This window comes from Antechinus flavipes, chromosome 2 (assembly GCF_016432865.1).
Source record: "Antechinus flavipes isolate AdamAnt ecotype Samford, QLD, Australia chromosome 2, AdamAnt_v2, whole genome shotgun sequence".
Classification (NCBI taxonomy): Eukaryota; Metazoa; Chordata; class Mammalia; order Dasyuromorphia; family Dasyuridae; genus Antechinus; species Antechinus flavipes.
Genome location: NC_067399.1, coordinates 464,478,049 through 464,489,827, shown reverse-complemented (window position 1 = coordinate 464,489,827; position 11,779 = coordinate 464,478,049). Strand labels below are relative to the sequence as shown.

General features: G+C 35.5%; 1 protein-coding gene across 1 annotated transcript; it reads right to left on the bottom strand.

Moving 5' to 3' along the window:
• Window positions 1–2,154: 2,154 nt before the first annotated feature.
• LOC127546788 (olfactory receptor 1B1-like) lies at window positions 2,155–3,108 on the bottom strand. Its single transcript, XM_051973731.1, has one exon. It carries the CDS (start codon window positions 3,106–3,108, stop codon window positions 2,155–2,157), a length of 954 nt encoding a protein of 317 aa, XP_051829691.1.
• Window positions 3,109–11,779: the final 8,671 nt, after the last annotated feature.

Below are 11,779 nucleotides of genomic sequence, written 5' to 3'. Positions count from 1 at the left end.
ACAGAAGAAATGGAAGATGTGATCGCTAGAGAATCCACCACAAGTGTTCACCTGAACTATTTATGCCTAAATGTGATAGAGCATTCTGAGTTCATGTGAGTCTGATCAGACACAGTCAGACATACTGTAACTGGATGCTAACATGATGATGTTATTTTGATCCTCTTCAAGAATGAAAGACACCAAGCAACAAACTATATACTAGATATTGTGATAGTTCTCGGTGTAACAAGATTCAAAAATCAGCAGTTACTGAATCAAGAGCTTATATTCAACTTGGATGAGAAATAGCATTTATATATAGGTAAATAAATACTACATGCATACATATATAAATATATAGAGAGATATTTATGAAAAAAAATCTAATTAACTTCAGGGGATAAGAAGTGAAAACAATGGTGAATGGAGGGCAACAGGAAAGGTTTCTTACAGGAGCTAGCATAAGGACTGAGCCATAAATGAAGCAAGTGATTCCAAGTAGCAGAAAAGGGGGGGAAGAAGACATTCTAATTATAAGGGACAGCAAGTGCAAAAGCACAAAAGCAGGACGCAGAATGGCATGTCCAGGGAATATTAATTACACTGCTTGGGTCTGCTTAAAGGCCATAGAGGGAAAGTAATGAAAAATAAGTCTGAAAAGATCAGATAAAGGCAGATTGGAAAAGATCTTACATGTCAAGCTGGGGAGTCTGCGTTTTATCCTAAATTCAACAGATAATGGAGGGAAGGGAGAGAAATGATTGATTCTGTGCTTTAGGAATAGTAATTTGGCAGCTGTGTGGAAGATGAATTGGAAGAAAAAAGGAGAATAGTTGGGGAAACAAATTAGGAAGCTAGCTATTGCATTCATGTAGGTGGGAGGTGATAAGGACCTTAGGAGAGAGACACATAAGAACACAGAAAAAAACAGAAATGGGAGATGTTGCTGAGGTAGTGTTAACCAGAATTGGCAATTAATGGGTGTGAGGATGAAGAACAGTAAAGAGTTGAAGATGACTTGTAGTCTGGGAACCTCAGTGATATGAAAGATGGAAGGATACACAGCAGCTATTTATTATTCATCAAGTTGCATTTTGCATTGGTGCTAAATAAAGTTTAAGATGGCAAGGTATATAAGGACTCAGTGATTTCTTGTAGTAACTACAAGGACTCCCCTGGGTCCTCTGCATATATGTTAAAAGACACTGATTAAGTGAATCTGTAAGTTCCAAGATAAGTTTATACAGATATACACACATTCATGCACACCAGACAGAAAGTCACTGGTATTAGTAATACAAAGTTTCCACAAATTCTGGAGCATATTGAGATAACTGAGACAGTTTTAATCATATATGATTTTCCTTCATATTTGACTGTGCACCATTTTATATTCAATTTTCACTTTAATTAGTGGCTTCCTCTGCATCTTTTACTTTACCTAGGATTGAGCCTGAGTTCCTGAAGCTATATGGAACACAAGTTTTGGCAGGTCTGATCCAGTTAAGAAGGCTTCGAGTACAATCCCCAGCATTAGAATGTGTGTCTATCATCTCAGGACTATCATAGTGAAAATGGAAAAATTCATTATCACAAGGATGACCAAAAGGGATACCTTTGTTAGTTACAGGAATGAAGGAAGACTATCTACAAAAATCAGACAGTGGTGGGAATATATTAATGGAAGAACTATTCTCAGTAAGTGACTGAAACATTATATTATTAATTTGACATGGATCTGTCTTTTCTCTATCATTTTTTATACCTTGAATACAATGCGGCAGAAAAAAATAAAACAAAACAAAACAAACAATAGCCTGGACCAGAGTTGAAAAGATCATTAGATGTATAGACAGAAAACTTGGTTTCAAATTCTACCTGTTGATACCTGTATGATACTGGGAAGGTTAGTTGATATCTCTGAATCTCAGTTTCCTCATCTGAAAAAGGAAAATAATAATACTTGTACTACAAAGCTCACAGTGTAGTTTTGAGGAGCAAAAATTGTAAAGTAATTTATAAAATAACAAAGTCTCTATATTATGTCATCTGGAATCCTGTTACCCAAGTTCTTCCATGATCTTTATGATTTCCATTCACCATCATTATCTGTAAGGCTCTAAATTTTTGTCAACTGTCTTACATGACCTGTGTGTCTTAGAGCCAGAACAATCAAGGGGTTACTTGACTGGGAACAAGAAGTCTGTGAAGGGCACCCTTAACATCCTTATTGCGGAGGCTATAGACAAAGGGGTTAGCAAGAGGGGTAATGGCTGTATACATCACAGCAGCTGCCATATCCTGCTCCTGAGAGTTCTGGGAAGGAGGCTGGAAGTAGACCCAAATGATGGTCCCATAGAGGAAGGTGACCATGGTGAGATGGGAACCACAAGTAGAGAAAGCCCTCCTTCGGCCAGCAGCTGAGGGCAGCCGCAAGATGGTAGTTGCAATGCGAGCGTAGGAGAGTAGAATGAGAGCACAGGGTCCCAGCATGAGCAATCCACCCTCCAGAAAGATGGCTAACTCATTGGTTTGAGTGTCAGAACAGGATGTCCTCAGTAGGGGCCTGTGATCACAAAAAAAATGAGGGAGGTAGACAGCACCCTCATTGTCAACAATCCATTGGAGAGGCAATAGTAGTCCTGCATGCAGGAGAGAGTGAATGAAAGATACAGACCAACAAGAAGCTAGTAGACGGGCACAGACTTGTTGATTCATTATAATTGGATAATGCAATGGGTCACAGATGGCCACATAACGGTCCAGGGCCATGACAGCCACCACCAATGTGTCTGTAACACCAAATACATAGAAGAAGAAAAATTGGATTAGGCAACGAACAGCAGGGATGGTTGGTTGGACAGAAACCAGGTGGGCTAGCAACTGGGGCAAAGTAACCGTGGCTAGCCCTGTATCAACCACAGAAAGGCCACGTAGCAGATAGTACATGGGTGTACTGAGATGTGAGTCTCTAGAAATAAGAAGAACTAGTGTTAAGTTACCCACCATAGCACCCATGTAAATAGTCAAAAATAGCAGGAAAAGAAGGCTTTTGGGAGGACCACCTCTCCACAGCTCCACTAGAAGGAATACTGGTGTGTGGGAGGCATTAGAGGCACAAGCCATGGTGTAGGAGGAAGAGGTCAGAAGCACCTGTGGGAAAGAGACAGGATGAGGTTATTTTTCAAACAGATTTCAGCCAAAATGATTAACTAATTTAGTTCTGAAGTAATCTCCCTGTTTGATGTCTTCAGTGATGATTCTTCTTTGTCTTTAATTAATCAAAAAGCAACAAAATAATATATTGTGCAGTAATCAGACACTATTGGGGCAGGTGGAGCTGTCACAAATCATAAAAAGAAAATGTTTTTTAATTTCAAGGAACTTGCAATCTAATTGGAAAGATAAGAAATCCACATTTAAAAGTGTCATAACTTTGTTGAGCACTATATTATTTGATAAATTCTTTTTAATCTGAATTCCAGTTTATTCATTTGTGACATGAGGGTTTTGGCATAGCCCCAGAGAAGACATGATGAAATGTGCTTCCATCATTTCATTCCCCAATAGGGGTGAGGAATTCCTCAATCACAGTCACATACATACCTGTGTCATCTAGTTTTGTTTAACCATTTTATTCTTTTTATATAAAGAAATTATTGGTGTGCCTAAAGTACAGCTATTGTGGGATACCCTGAGGTGAAAATTACTCCAAGCCTCTTCTATTCTCTTATAAGAAGAGTCAAGGATAATATTTATCCTAAGTTCCCTGGATCATCTAGGCACATACAATCAATGCCCTATATAGGGAACATTTACTGGGAGAGAATAAGAGGTACTATATTTGGAAATGTCTGTGATACAAAAGCAAAAGGTATTTTATATATATATATATATATTTATATATATATATATATATATATGTATGTATGTATATATATGTGTGTGTGTGTGTGTGTACAAACTGTATGTAGACATATAGATAATATACATATATATATACACATATCTACCCAAAGATATATAAGTATGGGCATATAGATACATATAGATATAGCTATAAGATGGATATAGATATAGATTAAAAGTATCCATATGATCTTCATGGACATTGGTGAAGGAGTTAGACATCTATTATATGAGTGAGTGGCTGACAACTAATCAAAATATTAAAGAAATAGGATAATGGGAGGGTGCACTATATAGTCTATAACGTGCTTCCAGACTTTAGGATTCTAACATTGAAGTGCCTTCTTTAGGTCCATGGCACCTAAGGAATCATGCCTGGTTCTTCTATTTCAACTGTCTTTTCCCTTTATACTTCCTCCTTTTACTTTATCATGCCTATGGGTCTCCAAAGCTTGAATTTTAACACTATTCTCTTCTCTTTCTGCACCCTAACTTTTAGGAAATAAAACTATTTCTTACAACTTTACCTGCCTCATCTAGTCACATGACAAATAAATGCCAAACTTTAGTTCTCACTTTTTGTGTCCTGGAACCAGTGCCCAATCCAAAGCAGCATAGATGAGGTTTTTAGAATCCTCATCAAGTTTGGACAAGATAACTGAGATTCAAAATATTTAAGGAACAGTCATAGAAACACAAAAAGAACAAGGGACCAAAAAAGGAGAGACAATGGAGGATATACAGATAAAGCAAGGGCCACAGATGAAAATATGCAGGTTGAGACTGATGTTGGAATAAATAAAAGAGTAGGATGGATAGATAGTGGGAAAGATAAAGTGTAAAAGGGGGGATGAAATACTGAGAGAGGGAGAAAAAAGAAAATGACAAAGGGAAGATGTAGTGATGGCAGAAAGGAGTAGACAGTGACAGAAAAGAGAAATGGAAGATAGAGAAGGAATTGAACAGAGCAAGGATGGGGAGAGAAGCTAAAAGTAAGTACAAAGAATGAGGAAGGACCAGAAAATAGAAGAGAATGAAAAAAGAAATGGAGACATTGATGTGAATAGGAGATAAGCAGAAAGAGAAAGGAAAAAGATGGAGGAAAGGAGAAAAGTGGTACAAGAGCCAAAGGAAAGCTGGGATGTGGATTTTTAAAGAAATAGTATACAACTATATGGAAAGAATGATAGTACATAGAGCAAAGCAATGAGGAAAAACAAGGACAGAAAATAGATGAGTATGGGGCAATGGAAGATTGTCAGGAGAATAGGAACAGAATGTCAAGTGGAGGAAAATGTTTAAGGGGCAAAGTTATAAGGGGACAGTGACAGAGGGCAAAGACAATAACAAAAAATGGAAAGAAAGAAAGGGAATGTGTAGGTAGGGAACTGAGAAAGTAGAAGAGAAATCAGAAGTTAAGGTGGGAGTAAAGTCAAAGTAGTTTTCCAAATTTACACTACCTGAGAGGTTGAGATCAAAAACTTGGAACTCTAAAGGTGAGGGAGCAGAATTTGTCACCAGGCCTTGTCATGTTACATGAAAGTCTCTATCACTGGCATGGAAAGGTCATAGGCTCATAGATTTCAAATCAAAAGTTACCTTAGAAACCTTTTAGTTTATCTCCTCATCTTGTGAGGAAACTGAGACTAAGAGGAATTAAATGATTTAGCCAAGATCACACAAGCAGTAAATTTATCTGAATTTAGCTTCTTTATTTCTACAACTAATATCCTTCTTTTCATGGCTCTCAGAAATTCAGAAATAGCTGCACTCAAGGATATTTAAAGGTCTGAGAATCTCTGGGGTCTTGCCTGTTCATCCCTCCCTTAGCCAGAATTTCAGCCTTTGCTTTCTACTGCCAAATCTGGCCTGTTCTCAGCTGGAGGGAAAGCTCCCACATTCCCTTGAGAAGAATCCAAGTTAACAATCTCCAGAGTCATATCAGCAATGCCAATGTAGTGTAGAAAAAAAAATGAAGGTACACATAACTTCTTAAGGAAAATAAAATCCCTAATTAAGCACTTTAGTATGTGCCAACCACTGTGGTAAATATGTAGTAACTAAATAAAGGAAAGAAAAGAGTGCTATATTTGAATTTAGGCTCAAATGCTAGCTTTGCAAGCCCGAGCAAGTCAATTCCTCACTCTGAGCTTCAGTTTTTTCATGTGTAAAATAGGGAAAGCAAGCCCTGAACACCCTACTACATGGTGCTGTTGTAAGGAAAACACTTTTTAAAGAGTAATCTCTTAAAAGGAAAGTTCTTATTATCCTATCCAGTCCCTTCACTTAACATTTTGAGGCCCATTAGTTGACCAGCCACCTCCACATATCTTTCCCAAGTTTTCTCACCTCCTTTGAGATGACTTGAGAAAGAGGGAGAAGACAGAGGATTTAAGTTTTTCCATCCCAGCTTTGGCCTAGACTGCAGGATTCAAATACAAGCACTGAGATCACTTTGGGTGCATTGTGGGATCCCTCAAGAAGACTGAGAAACTACAAACCTGGAACAGAGAAGAAGTAGAATGTAGAATGTAGACCCAGCAGCCTGAAGACTGAAGGGTCAGGAGAAGTGTTCCCTAAGGTGAAACAGATCCAGTGAGATTAAGCAGCCAATGTCTGAACTTCTCTCCATAAGCTCAATTCTGAAAATCTTTTGAGGAAATCTTTGAGAATTCTAAAAAGTGCAATCTCCTTTCCTTTTCATGTACACACACACACACACATTTTCCTTATTGACTATGAGATTACTGCCATGAATCTTACTACTAACTTCTCAAAATCCTTCTTTACTATGTGCAAATTTCTAGACTCCTTAGTTGCTTCAATAAATCATATGCTCATCAAGGAAATGTGACAGAATTTAGATGCTACTCTTCTCCTGGGATCTGAGTCACATTGCTGCTTTTGGCCCCTCTCCCTACATAGCCCAGGGTCTGTGGCTGCTCTTTAACAACCCTCCTTAATCTGCATCTATGATCCACAAGTGGATGCTGAGTGACAAAGTTGCCAGAAGGTACCTGTGTCCTTCACAGTCTGGTATAGTTCTGGATCCACAGCTTGCCTTGGATAGCATTTCTCTGTTCTGGAATGCTTCTCATGTTCACTCCTTCTCAGACTCCAGCCCCAGTGTTCTCAGACTTCCCAGTCTTCTTGTGCCAAGCTAAATTTGAAAAACAATGACTTTTAGCCAGATCTCTCCATCAAGATTCGATCTGGGCCATTCCTGGAGAGCATGAAGCAGAGCCTCCATTTGTAGAAAGAAATCCCATTCAAGGATTTGCTCTAAATGATTTCTGACAATAAGAAAGTTGGAGAAATCTCTTTCATTGACCTTGAATAGAAACAGAAGAAACTAGACAGGGAAATTGATTTTTTAAAGATATATTTTATTTATGGCTCTTATTTTTACAAGAGAAAAATTTCCCCCTACATCACCACTCCTCCAAGTAGCCATCCTATATTACATATAATTTTAACCAAAAATGGAGAAAAGAACAATTCCAGAAAAGCTATCAATACATAGAAAAACTTGATAATATGTGCAATTTCCCACACATGTGAACTCCTTTCTGCAAGTTCTGTAAAACAATGGGGCAAAGTTCTTCCTTATACTTCTTTTTTAGGGAGAGATGTCATGTTTGTTCTTTGTAAATTTATTATATCCATTTTCAATTGTCTTGTTTTCTTTCCAATTACATTGTTATGGCCATTGTGTTTGTTGTTGTTTTGGCTCTGTGTATTTCACTTTCCAGCATTTCATTTCAATAAATCAAATACCCATCAAGAAGGAAATGTGGGATGTATCTTGAATAGCAAGTTTCCTCCCATTTTCTTACTTTATTTCTAATTTTAGCTGTAGTGATTTTGTTTGTGCAAAAAAAAATAATTTTACACAATCAAAATTATCCATGTTATTCCCTATAAACCTTTCTATCTCTTGTTTGATATGAACTTTCCCCCTCTTCATAAAACTGACAAGGAATTTCTTCAAGGCTCCCTAACATGCTTATATCACTCTTTAAGTCTAAATCAGATGAGGTGGATAGGTGGCCCAGTGGATATACTGCTGAGTTTGGAATCAAGAAGACCAAAGTTTAAATATGGCTTCAGGCTCTTACTGGGTCTGTAATTTTGGGCAAGTTATTTAATCTCTGTTTATCTTAATCCACTGGAGAAGGAAATGGAAAATCACCCCAGTATCAATGCCAAAAGAAACCCATGGCCAGTATAGGTATGCTATATATAGTTCATGCAATCAAGAGGAGTCAGACACAACTGAATAATAAAACAAAAAGATCTAAAATATATACTTATCTGGAACTTTTCTTAGTAGATGGTGTGAAACATTGGGTTATGCCCTATGTCTTCCAAACTACTTTCTGTTTTCCCAATAGTTTTTGTCAAATAGGGAGTTCTTGTCCTAATAGCGAGCATAGATTACTATCTTCATTTGCTTTTGTATCCTGGGTACTATATTTGATTCCATCTATCAACCTCTCTATTCCTTATTTAGTACCAAATTATTTTAATTTTACTGCTTTGTAGTGTACCTTGAGAACTGGCATTGCTTGGTTCCCTTTCTTTCTCACTTTTTTCAGTAATTCCCATATCATCTTCAATGAATAACAGTTTTATTTCTTCACTGTATATGCACATCCTTTTCATATCATTTTATTCTATTATTATAGCTAGCTTTTCTAGTACAATATTGAATAGTAATGGTGATAAATGGACACCTTTCTGTCACTCCTGTTTTTATTGGAAAGGCTTTTAGATTTCAAATAATGCTTGCTCTTGGATTTAGATAGATATCATTAATGATTTTAAAGAAAACTCCATTTATCTCTGTACTTTCTAGTGCTTTTAACAGGAATAAGTATTGCATATTGCAAAAGTTTTTTTTTTGACATCTCTTGAAATAATCATATAATTTTGTTATTTTTATTTCTGTGGTAGATTATTAGTAGAGTTTTCCTAACCAGTCTTATATTGCTGGTACAAATCTAACTTGATCACAGTGCACAATCTTTGTGATATATTGCTGTAATCTCCTTATTAGTATTTTATTTAAATTTTTTGCATCAGCAGTCCTAAGGAATTTGGCTTATAGTTTTCATTTACAATTTTAATTCTCCTTAATTTAAGTATCAAGCTTACATTTGTGTCATGGAATTTAGCAGGATTACATCTTTACCTGTTTTTTTTTTCCCCAAAGACTTTGTATTATATTGGAATTAGTTTTTTTTTAAATGTTTGGTAGAATTTGCTTATAAATCTAGCTGATCCATTTATGGCTTGTCTGATTTCTCATTCTAAGATAGAGTAACTTATATATTTTATTTTCTATGCTGTTAGTTAATACAATTTATAATTGTAGGAGTTTCAGTTTTCTTGGCCTACCATTGAGCAAAATAACTCCCAATAATTGCTTTTATTTCATCTTCATTAGTTTTGATTTACCTTTATCACTCTGAATATTTGAAATTTGATTTTCTTCTGTCCTTTCTAGTTAATTGATTTTTTCATAAAACAACCAGTGTTTGGCTTTGTTATAATTCAGTGTAGGGTTTTTTAATGTTTAAGCTTTGTTAATCTCTCCTTTGGATTTCATAATTTCTATATTGATGTTTAATTGGAATGGATTAGCTTGTTGGGTTTCTATATTTGTATGTATGTTGTACATAATCTTTAGCATTAAGTTATTTAATTTCTTGGAAACTGAGCAAATGCCCATCAGTTGGAGAATGATCGAATAATTATGGTATATGAATGTTATAGAATATTATGGTTCTATAAGAAATGATCAGCAGATGATTTCAGAGAGGCCTAGAAAGACTTACAGGAACTGAAGCTAAGTGAAATGAGCAGAACTGAGAGATCATTATACATGGCAACAGCAAGATTATACAGTGATCAATTCTGATGGACATGGTTCTCATCAACTATAAGATGATTCAGGCCAGTTCCAATGGTCTTGTGATGAAGAAAGCCATCTGCACCCAGAGAGAAGACAATGGGACCTGAATGTGAATCAAAATATAGTATTTTCACTCTTTTTGTTGTTGTTTGCTTGCATTTTGTTTTCTTTCTCATATTTTCCTTTTCTGATTTTTCTTGTGCGATATGATTTTTGTGGAAATATGTGTGAAGAATTGCACATGTTTAATATATATCACATTCCATCTAGGAGAGGGGTGAGGGGGAGTGAGGACAAAAATGAGAACACAAGATTTTGTAAGGGTGAATATTGAAAATTATCCAACATATTTTGAAAAAAAGCTTTCATTAAAAAAATAAAAAAGTTATTTAGTTTCTAATTTAGTTTAATATATGCTTCAAATGTACTTTACTGAATATAATTTTTATATAATTATAAATCAGAAAAATATTTTTCTTTTTTTGCATTTATTTGTGAGATTTTGTGTCTTAGTCCATTTTTGTGAAAGTGACATGTACAGCTGAGAAATAGGTATACTTTCTATGTTCATCCAATATTCTCCTCAGGTCTATAATAGCTAACTTTTCTAAAATCCTATTCATCCCCTCAGTTTCTTTCTTGGCCATTTTATGGTTAGAGCTATCAAAGTCTGGGGGTGGGAGAAGACAGTAAAAATTGAACTCCATCTTTTGCTTTCTGTTTCCTTCTGTAATTTAATTAACTTTCCTTCAAGAATTTAGATTATATACCATTTTGTACATGTTTGTTCAGTATTTATTTTAATTCATTGTCTGTGGTAGCTTTTTAGTAAAATTTCGTTTCCGTGTTCATCTTTATTTTTGCTTTTGCTTTGTCTGAAATCATGTGTGATCTCTTTTACTTGAATTAAAGAATAATAGATTCTATTCTATGTCCTTATTTTAAACCTATATGTATATTTCTTTTTCAATTGTTTCTTACATACAACAGATTGTTGGATTTTGGTTTTTACTCAATTCTGATATACTCTTCCATTGTGTGGATTACTTTCTTCTGTTCACATTCATGGTTATGATTGCTAACTGATAATCTTTCATCCTATTCAATGATGCTTATCTTTTTCTCTTTTAAAACTCTGTCTTCTCTTTAAAAGTCTATCTTGCTTCTGACATTGCCTCTCTTTTTCAATCATTTTCCTTCCCCTTTCTTTTAACTCCCTTTCCTTCTCTTTCTCTGTTGGGTAGGATTAATTTCTGTGCCCACCTGAGTGTCTATGCGTATTTTCTCTTTGAACCACTTCAGACAAGACAGAGGTTTAAGTTTTGCCTGCAACACACACCCCAATCCTCATTCCATTTTATAAACCACTGTACATCCCATTTATGTAAGATAATTTTTGCCATTCTTCCTCTCTTCTTCTCCTTTTCTGGTGCATTCTTATTCCCTACCCTTCCATTCATCTTTTGAGATCATCGAAACATAATAGAATCACATTAAAGTCCTCTGTCTAATTAGACTCCCTTCCAATATGATAAGATTCTCAGAGATTACATGTATCATTTACCCATATAAAAATATGAAAAGTTTGACTTTGTTTAGTCTCGTGTGATTTCTTATTCATATATTTTAATGCTTTTCTGGAGTCTTATGTTTGAATATCAAATTCTCTATTCAACTCGGGTCTTTTCATCATGAATATTTGAAAGTTCTCTTTTGCAGTAAATATCCATTTTTCACATTGTTCTTCTGGGTAAATTATTCTTGATTGTAATCTTACATTCTTTGCCTTTTGGAATATCATATTCCAACTCTTCTGTTTCTTTATGGTGGTAGTTGCTAAATCTTATGTGATCCTTATTGTGGTTCCATGATACTTGAATTCTTTTTTTCTGGATGATTACATTTTTTTTAACTTGATCTGGAAGTTTTTCATTTTAGCTACAATATTCATGGGATTTTTCATTTGGAGAT

Bases quoted from the DNA above. Each gene is read 5' to 3' on its own strand.
- LOC127546788 (XM_051973731.1), bottom strand. From the start codon at position 3,108: ATGGCTTGTGCCTCTAATGCCTCCCACACACCAGTATTCCTTCTAGTG.